Source organism: Notamacropus eugenii, chromosome 1 (assembly GCF_028372415.1).
Source record: "Notamacropus eugenii isolate mMacEug1 chromosome 1, mMacEug1.pri_v2, whole genome shotgun sequence".
NCBI classification, from domain to species: Eukaryota; Metazoa; Chordata; class Mammalia; order Diprotodontia; family Macropodidae; genus Notamacropus; species Notamacropus eugenii.
Genome location: NC_092872.1, coordinates 715,946,228 through 715,963,100, shown reverse-complemented (window position 1 = coordinate 715,963,100; position 16,873 = coordinate 715,946,228). Strand labels below are relative to the sequence as shown.

At 43.7% G+C, this 16,873-nt stretch overlaps 1 protein-coding gene across 1 annotated transcript; it reads right to left on the bottom strand.

Annotated features, from left to right (window-relative positions):
* Window positions 1–1,366: 1,366 nt before the first annotated feature.
* Window positions 1,367–14,651, bottom strand: CFAP20 (cilia and flagella associated protein 20). Its single transcript, XM_072636670.1, has 6 exons — window positions 14,311–14,651; window positions 4,863–4,942; window positions 4,241–4,352; window positions 3,300–3,488; window positions 2,802–2,912; window positions 1,367–1,853 (listed from the first exon to the last, which is right to left on the bottom strand). The coding sequence occupies exons 1-6, from the start codon at window positions 14,392–14,394 to the stop codon at window positions 1,848–1,850; spliced, it is 582 nt and encodes a 193-aa protein (XP_072492771.1). The 5' UTR covers window positions 14,395–14,651; the 3' UTR covers window positions 1,367–1,847.
* Between the last annotated feature and the right edge of the window lie 2,222 nt (window positions 14,652–16,873).

Here is a 16,873-nt window from a genome sequence, read left to right as displayed (position 1 = left end):
TTTGTTGAAAGGTATACAAAGTACTTTCCATGGAATAGTTTCCCAGGAAACTGAGACTACAGTAAGTTTCCTTCTCTGTCACACACTCAAGCCCTCGGGAACACTTTGCTCCATACTCATACTCTGTACTCCTCTCTAGCTCTGGTCAAGTTAGACAACCTTTCTAATCCCCAAGGCCATCCATCCAGCCTGGGAGAAGCCTAAAGAGCCAGGTGATGGAATTCCAATCATAAAAGAAATCCTAAGTGAAAATTAGCTTGGGCAAATAACCCTCCAGGTAGAGCAAGGACTTAAGACTTCTAACATCTCTTCCAGACTTAAATCCAACAGCAACATGAAGGTATCCTCTGATATCTAAAAGCCAAGATCCACTCAGTTCTCTCTCATCTTCCTCATTTTGAAGGAGAAAATGTTCTCCTCTGCTCTCAGCCCCAACTAGCAGAGGCCTCCTTGCCCCATCCAAGGGCACTTGAGATAAATAAAACTCATCAGCCTCCACGCTCTTTCATTCCCTCTCTGAAGGCCATGCTGGGATCAGTCAAGAGCTGCCCCCTTCCACACCAGTGAGGATGGTGAGGTCATCCCTATACATAGTGGGTCATGGGGTGTGGAGGGAGAAAGGCACTCTGTTTAAGAGTGGGCATGACTGACTCTACTTCCCTGGACTTCCAGAAGCACTAAATTCCAGAAGGCATCTAAATTGAAATGAGAAGAATGTGAACCCCATTTTTCTGTTTGACAAAAGCCTCATTCATTCTACTACCCACGCCAAAGCCCAGAAGGAGGACTTTTGCTTACAGCAAGCAGGGACAAGGCAGCCTGCTACACCCACTTTCCCCAAAGACGTTCACTGTACCTTCATGAATGGGATGGAGGGCCCAGAGGCCTGACCTCGCACAGTACTGATGAGTGGAAAAGAGGGAAGCAGCGCCATTCCCTGACAGAGCTACATGGATTGCATTCAGTTGGGGCTACTCTTGGAAAGGCAGGCAAAGCTCTCAGACACCAGAACAGAGAGCCCAGGCAGGTGCTCCTTTCATGAGCACAACTGAGCCAATGCCTGCTCACAGTGGGGATGAGGACTCATTTTACTACATGCTTTGGGTTCCCAACACAGTGGAAATGACATTAGCTGAGACTACATATCTGTACCGCTTTCCTCTTCCCAAAATCCAAACAACTAAATGCAATACTTCCATTGAGGCCACTATGGAGCAAAACCAAATCCTCAGACAATGTCCACTGACAATGGCCTCAGGAATTAGCTTTAGAATTTTTTTCTTTTTTGGGGGGGAGGGGAGGTTAAATTAGAGAGAAGAGAAAATATCATTTTCTCATTATCAGTACCATTCAAAAAGGTGCGGACTTAAAAACAGAATAAAACATTTTATTCACTTCAAGATTGCAAGTATTCCATATGATATACATATATATTTAGATAACATATAAAACAAAAAGACAAGAAACCAGTAAGAGAAAATATTGGAATGGATCTGCTTTACAGGGCACACTTAACTCTGTAATGTCCTGGTAAATACCACCTGCACCTATCCTGGGAGGGCAGAAGGGTAAACTCCCGCACTTGGTTATCACACAGTAAAGTGCTGGATAAACGTCCTGTGACCAAGAACTGTTTATCTCCCACCGTACCTCCAACGCCCTTACGGAGCGGTTACACCGTTACTGGTGTCCTAAGGCGAGGGACACTGAATTATTAAATAAAAGGACCCTATCACAGTGAATTTATCTAAATATTTCTGTATTTCACATTGTCCTCCAGCTATTTTCCTTCTTAAATTAAGCATTAGGCCCAGGGCTTGTTCCTCATGTTGTGTTCCGGTACTGGGTTATTGCTGAGAGAAGAAATAAAAAACACATATATCACATATACAAACAACATTTAAATGATCAAGCATGTAGAGAACTTAAAAAAAAAAAGCTACCTGCCCCCTTCCCTCTGGCACAACTTGGCCAGAGCATAGAGAGAAAGCTTAGTTTATTGGTCTAGACAAATGAAAAAGCATGAAGGGCCCCTGCTATTTTGTAGAAGGAACATGGAGACCCACATTCTTTTCCTCTTGGATTAAAGCTGTTAACCATAAATTACAGGCTGGTGAAAGGGGCAAGTTTGCCAGCTTTAGAGAAAAAAGTCTTTCTCCATAGAAGAGGTCTCTGAAAAGAGCAGTAAGAATGGTTGCATTTGTCTTCTGGACATGAGACTGGAGACCCTCATGAAGTGAGGGAGAGGAGGAAGGGGGCCAAGAGTTGAATGTCAACAACATCAGCCACCCTTCCCTCCCTCACCCCCAACCTCCCACTTTAAGAGTCAGAAGAGGCCTGACAGTTATGTTACCAAAACAGATCTAATTCCCAGACCATCCCTGGCAGGTCACTTCATCTGAAACCTCATGATCAAAGCACTGATAATCCTTTTGTGGCCACAGCTGTGATTTCATTAGTACAGGGAACGTCTGCTGAGGACCCTCCCCAAACTCCCAACCCTTAACCAAGACAAATCTGCAACTGCTCAAGACACTGGGAGGTAAGTGACCTGCCTGGGGTCACCCAAAAGTATGTGTAGAGAGATGGGGTCTTCCCAGGCCCTGGTGGCACAATGCAGTTATGCCATTCGGAACCAGTAAAAATAAAGATTCTTATTACAAAACTCAGTGTTGGAAAGGCCCTGCAGAAAGCAGAAATACTTGTGGTAATGGAGTGGAATCTTAAAATAGCCTGGACACCCAAAATACTGCTTCCACAACTACTTCTCCGCTTCCTTGTTGGGGGTAAGGCCAGCTCACCTTTGCCTTGTTCTGAACAGGGAGATAGAGCTTGAACTCAGCTGGCAGCTCATCCTCTGAGTAGAGTCTGTCTGAGAAGTAAACTCGCCGGATGCGACAGTTTGCGTGGATCTGCGGATGCAAAACATCATTTCAAAGGCTAAAAGGTTGGCCCAGTCTCTTCTTTCTTCCTCTCCCTGACTCCTAATCCTTCAGTAGTGATGCTGCATTTCTACTCCTCTGGTAACAGCCTGGCTCTAAAACAGATCCCGGCCTCAAATTAATTTTCATATTCTTGGCCTTGTCTCTCTCTAGCCCCTCTGCTATTCCTGAAAACTCAAAACTGCCCTGCTTGCTCTCCCCACCCCTCCACCCCCCATCCCATGGTCTGGGTCTCTTACAGGCAGAAGCCCTTGATAATGCCTGACACTATTTCAGGGTCCATAATCAGGTCTAGAAGACAGAGGAGATTCCTTCTTCAGGGCTTTTCTGATTTACACCTGGGCAAGGAAGGAGTACCTGCACCCTGAGGGTTTCTATGTAGTTTGTGCCATATGCTCTGCGGGTGAAGTCGGACAGATTGAACTGGATCTGGTTCCAGCCGTCATCCAGCCGCATGGGCATGGTGCAGATGAAGGGCTTGACCCGAGTGGTGCTCTGGTAGTTACTGGCCCGAAACCGTCGACGCACATTCTTGTCATCTAGAACCTGTCATGAGGTGAAAGGGGCAAGAGGAAAAGGGGAAGAGACTTAATGCTTCTTAAAACAGTGGAACCAAACCCAGTGAGGCGAGCTCTTGAACCCAAAGCCTGGTTTTCCCACAATTTGAGAATGGAAGAGAAATGAACAGCCCAGAGACAGTCCATACTAGACACAGATGGTCAGGAAGTCGCAAGAAGTTTATCCTGTCAAGTGGCCAAGACAACACCATCCGATATGACATCATGGGAGGGGGCACGCAGACCACAGGATGAGTTCATGAACCTTCTCTCCACTGAACACCCAGTGGAGAGCTGAGGCCATCAGTAACCCAGGCAAGAGCCATGAATCACAGAATGAACACTGGCTTCTCCAGCAATTAATTCCTAGAGTTTCTCTGACCAAACTGTAAATGCCTCGACTGTTATTACCACATTCATACCCCTGAAATCACATCAGTTCTAGAATTCAGAGGAAGGGAGGTGCCCTCCTAATGCGAGGTTTCAGCTCTTCCAGCAAGGAACCAAGGGCAAGGACCTTGTTTTCGTTTTTCTTCCTATCTCGAGGGTTTAGCACAGTGCCTGGCACCTGGGAAACACTGCATCAGTGCTGCTGATAAGGCACTCGGGGTAATTCTCCTTAACCCAAAGCAGCAGAAGCACTGTGTTCTTGTACATGCACACACACACACTCATGCATGCACACACGCGCACACACACACACACTCTCTCTCTCTCTCTCTTTCTCTCTCTCTCTCTCACCTGCACTTCAAAAGTGAAGTACTTCTTTAAGTTTTTGATGATCATGACCAGGAAGGGAAGTTTGATGCCCAGTGTCTTCTTTGGGTCGGCAGGACAAGTGATATATGTTGTGCTGTGGAAACAGACAACAGAGAACGAGCCTGGCTCCTGCCCTTCCTTACCGCTGGCTGGATTCTCTTCAATCTGGCCCCAGCTGGATAAGCCTTATATCTTTGCAGTCTCTGCAGCACACAGGCAATGCTCGAAGAAAATAAACCAGAGACTAGATTTAGGAAAACTCAAGGGAAATGACCTCATCTAGATGTCTCAAGCCAGTGCTTAAGAGAATCCTTTCAATCTTTTGGAGAAGCAGTTTATGCTCTAAAAAAGTCTCAAGTGATTGCCTGGTTTACCAAAAGACTGCTGTGATTCACAAGGATACTTAATAGAGCTCATCCAATGGCTCTTTCAATGTGAAAACAATCCAGACCCGGAGCCACAGAGCCACCAAACCCTCCCCAACATCCCCAAAGCTCTAAATGCTCCAAGTCACGTAATACAGGAGCTGGGCTCATGCTTTCCCTTAATCCTGGTCTTTGCTAGAGAACCCACAACACCCAGCTTGTAGCTCTGGGTGAGCTACCTGACATTTGTCCCTTCAATCTCTAGCACCAGGGACTGGATGTCGTTATCCGTGATCCTTTTGATGTGACCATTCCGCACCTAGTGACAGACAGAGAGGTAATGAAAATGGTCAGAACTCAAATATCAAGGAGTCAGCATGAGGGGAGCAGGGAGTCAGTGAGGGGAACCACTGAGGAAGCACAGATTGTTCTGAGAAGCAAAGAGAGGCTCATGGCAATGGGTTACCAGCCTAGGAGTGGTGGGCTTCAGCTTTGGGGCATCACTACTAAGTGGTCAGAGCTGCTCCCTTTATTAACACAGAGTCCCAAACACGAAGAAAGGGTGTGGGGAGTCACCAAAAGATCAAAAATATGCAACCATCCCAGTCAGAAAGGCCAACCTTAGAAAGAGAAAACACCACCCTACTCTTCTGGACACAATGGACTTTGTATATACCTGTATATACCTTTGTATATACCAGAAATGATTCTGATCAATATACTACAACCAAGGATCTAATAAAAAAACAGAAAATTATCAAAACAGCAAGATTTTCCTACGAAGATATGTTTTCCTAAAAAAAAAAATCAGGACCCTAGTCTGCAAAGACGAATGTCAAAAGGGACTATGTTTATAAAATCTCTAAGGGTATGAGTAGGGTAAATATGACTAAGTCACGGAATACTAGAAATAGAGTCACCCTTGAAGTTCAAAACAGGTGTTTTTTGGGCAAAAGAACAAAAGTATATGCCTTAAAAAGCATACTATATACATTCCCAGAGAGGTCTTCCCAGCCCATTTCAGACCATCTCACTTCCATACCTCCAAGTACGATCACCAGTCTGTACTGCACAATTTAGTACCTGACCACAGCCAGTCTTTTTTTTTTTTTTAACACGGCTTCATGTAGATAAGCATTATCTTCTCCAAAAGACTAATAATGGGCAGCGATTGAGTCATACGTTTTTCTTTTCCATACTTTTTTGCACACACACACCTGATCAATAGTAATCCCTATTGCTAATAACACGAATAGCTAATATTTGGAGTGTTAAGGTTTACAAAAGCATTTTTACAAACATTATCTAATTTTTTAAGATGTTACCCTAGGAAACAATTGTGTGTGTGTTTACACACACACGCACACACCCATGTACGGGTTCAAGAAGAAAGTTTAAATAAATTTCTCAGACTGAGAAGTTACTAAAGGAAGTTAGAGATATTTAGCACACACCCTAACCTTTCAGAGCTGTCACGGAAAATCATGTCTTCCTACATTGGTACAGTTCTATTGACAGAAAGGTGGAACAGACCCTTCACCTCAGCAAAAACAGCATTTTCTACCTTCTCTAAAAAGCAAACCTCAAATTGCTCCTAAAAATGAAGCTGGCGAAGGCTTCCGGTTAAAATCACAAATGGTTGGGTCTACTTAGGACAAATCAACATTCCCAAATGTTTTCCAAAGTGGCACAATCTTTTGTACTTTCAGGACCACCTTCAGGACTACTAGTTGTGAAGGAAAAGTGGAGCTCAAGATGAAAAGACTTGGGGGGAAGAAGAGGGGTCTGGAGTGAGTGGTTACTGTTTCAACCATCATGGAACACACTGGGGTGCCATTCACCAAGAAGACTGCCCACCCCGACAGATGCTGCCAATATGACCTTCGTAAATCAATAAGGAAAGAGAGACCTTAATTTAAATAATAAAATCATCCTTAACCTAACTTTTGGACATTTTTGTTAACATAAATTATCTCTTTGACAGTTAATTAGTAAAGTTTGTAGGACTCATTTGGAATTATACCCTCAGGGCTTCTCGAGCTAGCTACTGAAAAGCAGCCTAAGTATTCCAATTTTTCTTTTTTAAATCAACACATCCATAACAACAAGTAAACATCTAAGATGGTTTTAAAGTTTGGCCTTTGGGAGCACTTAAGTAAGAGATCCTTAGCTACTTGAGCCAAAGTCAACAAAAGCAGTAAGGTTTCTCTAACTTAGAGCTTAACACTGGGCCTGGCACACAGAATGTACTTAGTAATGACCCACATAAAGCTCCATCAGGCTTAAGGAGACTTGGGACACAGAACACTCTGCCTTTTGCCCACTCCCAAATTTATAGTAGATGAGTTCCCAGGAATATTCCAGAATACCGAAGCCACCTGGGGTTTCCAGAATAAAAGCAGCGCCTTCCACTGCACACAGAGGCCAACAAACAGGAAGCTACAGCCAGCCAACTGTATTCCTATATTTCTGCTTTGGCTGTAACTTCCTGAGGGAAAGATTACTTTGGGTGATAACCCTGACAAGTGACACTTTTAGAACCCAGCTGATGGAGATCTGTAGACAAGCAAGTTTCTGGAAGTGATGCTAGCAGAGCAGTTTTTGCGTGAGGACAAGAAGAGGGGAGAGCCAGCCAACGTCTCCCAGGTCCTAGTCATGTAACCTGGCTACTGGCACAGGTTGTTGCTTCAACCCATCCTGATGAGTTCAGCTTTGAGAGGTTTCATCTCTGAGCAGAGACTGGTACCTCCTTCTCCAACTGCCCATTTAACTCGTGTGCTCAGCTGCAATCAAGAATGCTGATGCCAATTAGTAAGGGATCTCTGTGTCACAAGTTGCCAACTCCTCCGTTGCCAAGGCTGGAAACGGAATTCAAATGACTAGTGAAAGCTTATTTCCTCATTTCAACAACTTTCAAGAACTGCAGAGATAAAACTGACTAAGACTAACCTGACAAGGACATCATGGCCAAGGGGGCAGAGCACTGGACCCAGAGTTAGGAAAACCGGGTTCAAATTCCACCTAAGGCCTTCATTAGGTGTGTAACCACAGGCAAGTCATTCAACCTTCTAGAGCCTTAGCTTCCCAATGTATCTAATATGACTCACACTCAATGTTGCTTTGGAGAAAGCCTTTTGCTCACCTCAAAGTGCTATGGAATATAAATTAGCACTAACTAGTAAAAGGAAAGAAGAAACCTATCAAAGGCCAGCTTTCCAAGATTACTGTATCGACCATTCTCTGCTCTACATACTAGAAGAGAGGCCTGGATTTGGTTCCAAAGACATGGATTTGAATCCTGTTACTTAGAAAGCTTGTCTAACTTCAAGTCACTCAGATTCCCTGATCCCCCATTTTGTCACCTGTAAAATACTGGACAAAGCTGAAGTCCCCTTTAGTTCTATGATCTTCTTATCAGCTATGCAAAAGACTCCCTGAACTAACCTCCAAAGCAATTGGAAAAATTGGCTACCTGCTTTGCCAATTAATTAAAAAATAAGATTAAGAGCCACGTAAGGAAATGACTTCCAAAGAACCCCTTTATATCTACCTCAGGGGCACTAATGTGCTATTGGTTCTTGGGAAATACTTACTTCATAAACTCTTCACAGATCAGGTCACTGAGTTGCATCAAAGATAGATCACTCATCAATTAGAACTATCCATTCTGGAAGCAGTTTGTCTGACTTCCTCTATCTAAACTACTGACTTGGAATTTTTTTTATTTTAAGAGTTGCCATACATCATTTAATTCGAAGACCTATCTACCCCAAGACCACAAATGCAGTGTGGCAAATTAAATTTACTTTGCTAACTTTATGATGCACTCTGAAATAAATTAGAGATACCTTACATATCTTAAAAACAAGTCTTCAAATCACTTAATATCACTTAACAGTGATAGGCAGCCCTCCTAATGCCAATAAGGGATTCTGGCAAGTTGTACGGGAGAAAAACAACCTTTAAACTCATATCTTGCAAACAGTCCTGTCTTCGGATAACAATTCATGCTAGAGAAAACAGTGAGAGAACACTGATTTTAAAAAATTTTACCACCAAGGAAGGAGGTCAGTAGGAGGGGAAAAACAGGAAAAGGATCTGTTGAATGCTTTGTGCTTATAAAAGCACTCTAAAAATAAAATCAGTTGAATCTACTCCACATATTTCCCCCTCTTGCCTCATCTTTCTAGTCCCACCCAATTCTCCCAGCAGCTGAACCCCACAGCCATCCAGCAAACTAAATGACATGTTCAGATTCACGTTCAACCAGAGGCGAAGTCCCAACAGAAGTCAGCACTAGATTAGAGCCTGTTCAGATAAAGGAACATGTTAAGGGAGACCTCTGCAGACAGCTAGGCATCATTACTTAATAATTACCGAGGGCATGCATTTACAGTTTGCAACTCTTCAATCAGCAAATCTAAATCATCAGATCCAGTGCAACAGAAGTTAAATGGTTTGTTGCTTCAGAAAGTAAAGGCCAGCTTTATGAGGTTATATATATTCATGTATGGTTAACAAGATTTCTCGTTAACTTACAGTAAAATCTTACTAGTTTAGAATAAGTGTAACTTAGCAAAAGTAGGTTTTTAAAGAAATCTATTCTGCTTTTGTAAAATTAGAATGTGCCCGACCTTCCTCATTAAACTGGATGCTGAAAACTTGTTTATATGGAATTTCTGTATACATTTACCAACTCTGCTACTTATTTCTCCCCATAAGTTTGTGCAAGTCACTTACCTTCTTGAGGCCTCATCTATAAAATGGGAATATACTCCAATTCCCACCCCCTGAAAAGGAGTATATTTGATCAAATGTCAAACACTCAATAAATGTGAACTGCTTTTAAAAGTACATAAAGATCACTACTGAAAGCAGAAACAGGGAACATTTTCTATAAAGAAACTTGAAGGGTTCAGAAATCAAGAGTCACTGAGGTAAAAGACAATTGGAAAAAAATACTTAAAAGTTCCATTTCTCTGCTTTTATGAAACAAAACAAAAAGTATAAGATACGATTCATTAAGCACGACCAAAAAAAAAAATAAAAAGACCACTATGGTCTTCTGTTCTCTATCATGACCAATTAAGGGAGAAGAGGGGGGAAAGCAATTAGAAAGAATATTCAGGCACACAAATGGGTCAGAAAGATCTTCATGGAGTAACAACTCCATCGTGTGGTTAAGCCATGTAGTACTTTCACAACTACAGGCATCCTTCAACCATGCCCTCCCACCGAAATCAAATGAAATTCCTATTTTAACTATATGTTATTTATTGTGTAAGAATTAACTGTTTAAAAAGAAACGAAGAATGAATTATATTGGACTTGGAAATTAAACACATAATCTCTGATCACAAATCTGCAAATTTAGAGTAAGTTATTTTAAACTTTTAAAAATTCAATAAAAATAATGTGTACTGTGACCACTTGTTGAAGTTCAGTTAAGGAGTCTGAACTTGAATTTTACACTTGGGCTTCGATACAGTTGTTACTCTTAAGGAGTCAGAAGACGTCATTCTAGTTTGATTAGCTATGAGTAGTAATATGACTTTCAAAATAAGCTTTTCAGTTTCTTCTGCTGGGTGGGTAACTGCCTCAAACATAGTAATTAAGATAAGAATGTTAACAAAAATGTTAATAAAATGATAAAGTTATTAATATCCTCAAGAAAAAAACTACACCACCAGGAGGAGGTTATTTGTAGATCAAGTGGGTGACCCTTGGGGAAAGACTTAAATGAAGCATGAATTCTACCAATGTACTGCACACTCTTCATTCCCACTGAGGTTATCAGCCAGCAGCCAAAACACCCAGTTGCCTATGATAGGCATAACTCCCAATACAAAAAGAAGGGAAAAACCAACTCTCCATAAACAGCTTAAAACAGCACCAAGATTTCTGGGACACCTTCTATTAAGAAGGGCAAGGTGCGTTCTCCACCCAGTTTCCTCCTGCTTCTGGCAAAAAGTCAATCTCCGTAGTCTATCAGGGATCAATGACAACGAGCACAACTTCATCCATAAGCAAAACCACTTTCTCTATCAAAAGGGAGTCTCCTCTCGTGACACTGGTCAACATTTCTGGTCAGCACATGTCTTGCTGTGAGACGGTGACACTCAACGAGTCAACTATCACAGAGGAAGAGAGCGTGTGGACTGATCTACACTAGCGGACAAAGTTCCCACAATGATGAGATCTCCGTCCAGAAGCATGTGTTAAATGTCAATATAACTGCAATAACGTTGTAATTATCTAAGTCGATATTTACCAAACAGATACAAATTAAGGTCACACATCAGGTCTTTCATGAACTCCGCACATCTCTTCCTTATTCTTGATACATTTGGCCCCTAATCGCTGGGACTGGCATTATTTCAAGCTGCTTCCAGAAATCCAGTACGTTCTGGCCATAGTACTGAATCAATGATTATGTACAGACACTATCATCTTAGTATGGTTATTCTACGCATTCAGCCCTCTGCATACTTAAGAGTAAAAAACACAAAACAAAACCCAAGTACTTTTAAATCCTGTGTATCTAAAACGGTCATGTAAAAACAAGAAGGTCTTTTTCAAAGTTTTGTGGTTCTAAAAGTTCTTTACTAATAAGGATATTTTAGATTTATTACATTCATCTGTTGCTTAATTTATCATTTATAATCCTGGTGGACAAACAGGTAGCACATGTGCGCATGTGTGAGTGTGTGTGTGTGTGTGTGTGTGTGTGTGTGTGTGTGTTTATATCGTCAGGGAATCATCTGACCTCCAGTGGCAATGTTAAGGGATGCACAGTGCACCATGGTAACTAGCTTTTATAATTCACATGTAAACATATTGACTATTAATATACTAGATGTGAAAAATGAGACTCAAAGGAAAAGGGTTTGAGGGGATCAAACACAAAATAAAAACAATGAAACATTTCTCTAACAAAGATTTCACTAAAGCTTTTCACGGCTTTGCCTCCACAAAATGCTGAAACTTCCAAAACCAAGAGGGCTCTTGGAACTTTCCTCAAACTCCCTGACATTCATACCCATCTCTCTTCTTCCCACAATTTTATTGCATTCTTCCCCTCATTTCCATTTTGTGAACACTTTTAGTCCAACTGTTTCTAAGCTGGATAAGCTAACCAGACCTAGCCGCTGTCAGTTACCGGCTCACATTTACCTGTCTCTAATTCATTGTAACTGGAGGTACATCCAGATGTTTGCAGATGTCAATTTCAGAATTTATGAAACTTTATTTCACTGTGAACAAACTAAGTTACCAGATACCTGGACCACATAGTTTAAAAAAAAGAGGCATGCTTCACCAACTTTTAGCAGTAACAGCATCAATGAAATGAATTCTTAAACATTAGTACAAGAAAGGGGCTGGTCAAATTTCACATGCAGAGTCCTATAATTTTTAAAGCTTTTCATATCTCTGACTCACCAAGGAGAATGTGTACAGTACACAGTTCAGTGTGTACTGTAGAGAACATCTATACCTAATTTCCTCATCCACTTGGTGACCAAGAACTTGTACCTAACAAACAGCTGCTTGCTTAGGGGACCAGAATTCTCCTCTGTGCAAAGCAAAATGAACCAGATGAGAAACAAATCTGCAACTGATTTCAGTCACACCAAGCCATCCTAGTCTGATGATCTCTGTGCACATTCTCTCATCAGCAGTGTAGTCTGCTGCAGACAACCAGGGAGTCACCACCACAGAAATAGCAGAAAATCTGAGACAGATTGAGGAGACTGTAGAATCTTGTTCCAGCATGGATCATCCCATAGATTCAGCTACATAGGTCCAATTACATACCTCAGAGAATAACACTCTAGACTGTGAAAGCCTGATATAACTGGTTGCACCTTCACCTACGAGGCAGGTCTGAGTCCTGTCTCTGGACAACACCATTTGAAAAGGGTCCTACTATATTAAACTAAATATTCAGTCTCCTTAAATGTTGCTTTTCAATATGAAGCTTGCTAAAATCTACAGAAAAAGCAAGGTTATTCTGCTTGAGCAAAATCAGAGAGAGTGAAAGAAAAACAAGATACTCAAAAAGGTTAAAAAAAGAACTTTCAACATTTTTGATGAGAAAAATTTCGAAGTACAGATACCATGAATGTGCACATTCATTTCTCATTGATCCCTGCTAATAGAGGGGAGCAATATTGTATACAATCTAAATCATTTTTATTTGCTTCAGGATGATTATTTTGTATATACATTTGAACATATGCGAGGGATATTCTAGGAACACATATCCAAAACAAAACAAAATCCATATTGTGAAAACCCACCCAAAGGACGTCAGAGTTTGAAGCTGGAAAACTGCCCAACTTCTGCTCTCCATCCTCCAGCTCTAGCCTCCCATCTGATGGAACAAGCAATAGCCATTAAAAACGGGGTTTTGCATTTAGCTCTGAATTTATGATGTTGGTGACTTTTTCTTTCACCATTTTCCTTTTTTTCTTCAATGCAGACAACACTAAGGCACGAATAGTTCAGCTTGGATCCAAAGCCTACAGAATCATTTAATCAAATACCAGTGGAAGAGACCTTAAAAGTTACCTATTCTAGTCTCCTCATGTTAAGGATGAAGAAACTGAGGCTTACCCAAAGCTAGTCAATTGTGGGTCTGGACTCCAGGTTTTCTGAAACCAGCCTCCCCTCATGCTAATTCCACTGCACTCCCCTGCTGCCCCATCACATAACATATCAGCCTCCAGTAACAGTTCAGGATTATTTCCAGAATCAGGGAAAAGTGAGGAATAAATAACTGAAACCCATATGTTTAAAGAAATATAGTTGGTTCCACTCTGCAATTTTACAAAGATGGGAAAAGCTGTGCAGAAGGAAGCCCAAGAGGAACTGAGGGCTAAGAAAAACACTTAACTTGGGCGTTGGTGAAGGCAGATGACCAAGCTGGATCTGTAAAATGAGGGTACTGGACCAAATGATCCCCATGGGTCCTACTAAAACTCTACTGTCAAAAATGACTAAGGGCTGAAAAAAACACCGCTGTCTTCAACTATGTCAAATGCTCACAAGATGATCCCCTGCCCGGTAGGGGCACGGTAAGTCACCATAGGCAGGGACTAGTAAGGGACTTCAGAGACCCTCCCGTCTAATCCCTTCATTGCCAGACAAGACAAGCAACTCAGGATCAGACACCTAGAGTGGGAAAGGATCTTAAAAAGGCACCCAGACCAACCTTTTCATTCTAGAGACGAGGAAACTGAAGCCCAGACAAGTTAAGCTACTTAGCGGAGCTCACACTGGCATTAAAGGGAGGTGGGCGGGGCTATATGCCACAAGCTCCTCTGCCCTCGATGCCTCCTGGCATAGGGAACTGCTCAAGGACATGCCCATCTTCTCCATCTCCCTGGATCGCCACGCCTCACAAGGTCCTCCCTCCCTTAACACAGCCTGCATGGTGACAGGCCAGCTCTTCACGCTCTCTCCTCGGATCTCCAGCCCCCCCGCCTTTGGCGAGGCGCAGAGGCAAGCACCCTCCTTTCTGGGTGGAGAAAGCAGTTAGCAGGGCTCGCAGGCGGACTTCAGGAGGGGTAATTGGGAGGCCGGCCTTTCTCAGCCCTCAGGGAGAATTCTGGGAAGGCGAGGGCAGGGTGAGGGAGGTGAGGAGGCTGGAGGGGCACCGAGGGGGGGCCGGAGGGGGAGGCCCACCTTCTTGTCCCAGATCTGCAGCGGCTTGCTCCCGATGCTGTAGAGGATGGAGAGGAAGCCGCTCTGGAACGTGTTCTTGAACATCGCGCCGCCGGCCGCTCCGGCCTCGTCCTCGTCCGCGCCCTCCACGGGCCCGGGCCGGCCTAGGCCCCGAGGCGGCTCCGCGCGGGCAGCGGGGCGCCCGGCGGCTCGGCCGCTGCGTGCGCGGCTCCCAGAGGCCTCCGCTCGGGCCGCCGCCTCGGCCGCGTGTCGCTCCGCCGGTACCGCCGCCGCCTCCGCCGCTACCGCTCCGCCGCCGCCGCCGCCTCCAAGCCGCCTCCGGAGCAACCGCCGGGCGCGCCTCCCGCTCCCCGCTACGGACGACGCTCAACTGGGGCGGAGCGCCGCGCACGGAGATCCTTCCGCCGGGCCCCGCTCGACTTCCGGCGCCCAGGGCTCCCCCGCAGACCTGAGGGCCCGCCCCCGGGCCGGGCCCGCGCGAAGGAAGCCCCGTTGCCAGGGAACTACTTTTTTTTGACATTTGACCGGCTCGGCTCTTCGAGGCACAGTTTGTTGTCGGCGCCTGCGTGGTACCATGGGAACCGCAGGGGGCGGAGCGGATGGAGACCTCGAGCAAGGCGGCCACGCCCCCTGGCGGGGGAAGGAGTCTGGAGAGGGAAGGAGGAGGAGCTAAGAGAGCCCTGAGGGACTGGAGAAGCCTGGAAGGGATTCAGAAACTGTTAGGGCTGGGAGCGTCCCCACTCCAGACCCGCCCCTGGGTGGCAGGGCGGATCATCCCCCGAGCTCGAAGTCGGGAGGACCAGAGTTCCAATCTTCTCTAAGATGCTTGTTAGCTGGGCGACCCTTGGGGAGACACTGAACCTCAATTTCTTCTGTAAAATAAGAATGTTCACAACACCCACCTTCCGGGGTGGTAATGAGCTTCTCTCAACCACTTTTCTTCTATGTAAAATAACAACAGCGAGGATGGATAGATAGACAGACAGACAGATAGACTGTTCTCTCTACCTTCTATCCTGGCCCTCTATACTTTTTTCACTTGGTGATCTCATCAGCTCCCATAGATTTAATTACCATCTCTATGCTAATAACTCTCAAACCTACCTTTTCATCCCCAACCTCGCTGCTGGCCTCCAATCTCGCATCTCCAACTGCTTTCCAGTCATCTCAAACTGCATGGTCAGTAGACATCTTAAACTCAACATGTCAAAAACGGAACTCATCATCTTTCCCCCTAAACTCTCTCTGCCTCTCCCCACAACACCATTCTCTCAGTCCCTTGGGCTCACAACCTAGAAGTCCTGGATTCCTCACCATCTTTATCAACCCCGCCCCCCCAATACCTGAACTGTTTTCAAAGCTTGTCCATTTCAACTATGCAACATCTCTTGTCGATTTCACCTCTACAGCTTCTCCTGTCGATTTCACTTCTACAGAAACTTCAGTTCGCCCCTTCTACCTGACACAGCAGTTCTGATAGACCTTTCATCACCTCATGCTTGGGCGTTGAAATAGCTGCTGGTGAGCCTGTCTGCCTGAAGTTTCTCTCTACTCCAATCCATCCTCCATTCAGCCACTAAATTAATTTTCCTAAAATACAGGTCTGATCATGTCACACACACCCCATCTAGTTAATAAATTTTTTGGCTCTACCACATTCATGAAATGCTGCCCTCCTCATCTCCACCTACTGCCTTCCTTCAAATCCCAACTAAAATCCCATTTTCTACAGAAAGCTTTCCCCAATCCCTTTTTAAATATTTCATATTTCCCAATTATATTTAAAATTTTTTAACATTCTTCTTAAAAATTCTTTTAATTCAAAATTCTCTCCTTCCCTCTTTCCCCTCTTCCATTCATTGAGAAGGCAAGCAATTTTATATAGGCTATGTATGTACAGTCATACAAAACATTTCCATATTAGTCAGGTTGTAATAGAAAAAGAGCAAAAAACAAAATAAAAAAGTTTTTAAAAGTATGCTTTGATCTACATTCAGACTACATCAGTTCTTTCTGGAGTGGATGGCATTTTTCATCATGAGTCCTTTGGAATTGTCTTGGATCATTGTATTGCTGAGAATAGCTAAGTCATTCACACTAATCACCAAACACTGCTGCTGTAACTGTGTACAGTGTTCTCCTACCCAAGCCCCCATGATTCCAGTGCCTTCCTTTTAATTATTTCCTATTTATCTAGTATTTAGGTTAAAGTATTTGTTTGCATGTTGTCTCTTCCATCAGGAGGGCAGGGGCTGTTTTTGCCTCTTTTTGCCTAGGGCTTAGCACAGTCCCTGGCACATAGTAGGCACTTAAAAAATGTTAGCTGATTAACAATGTGTAGCAGTAAGCACCCTGGCATACACAGGAGGGCCTGCTGCATAGGTTCTTAGATCTGCTTTTCTAAAAGGAAAGCAACTTTTGAGGGGTCAACATTCACTTTAATCAAACACATGTTGACAAACGGAGAAAATACAAGCAGGACCAACAGATAGGGCTTCCAACTGTCTGACCATAAGCAATACATACCTCATAGATCAACAGACATCTAACTGTCTGCCATTAC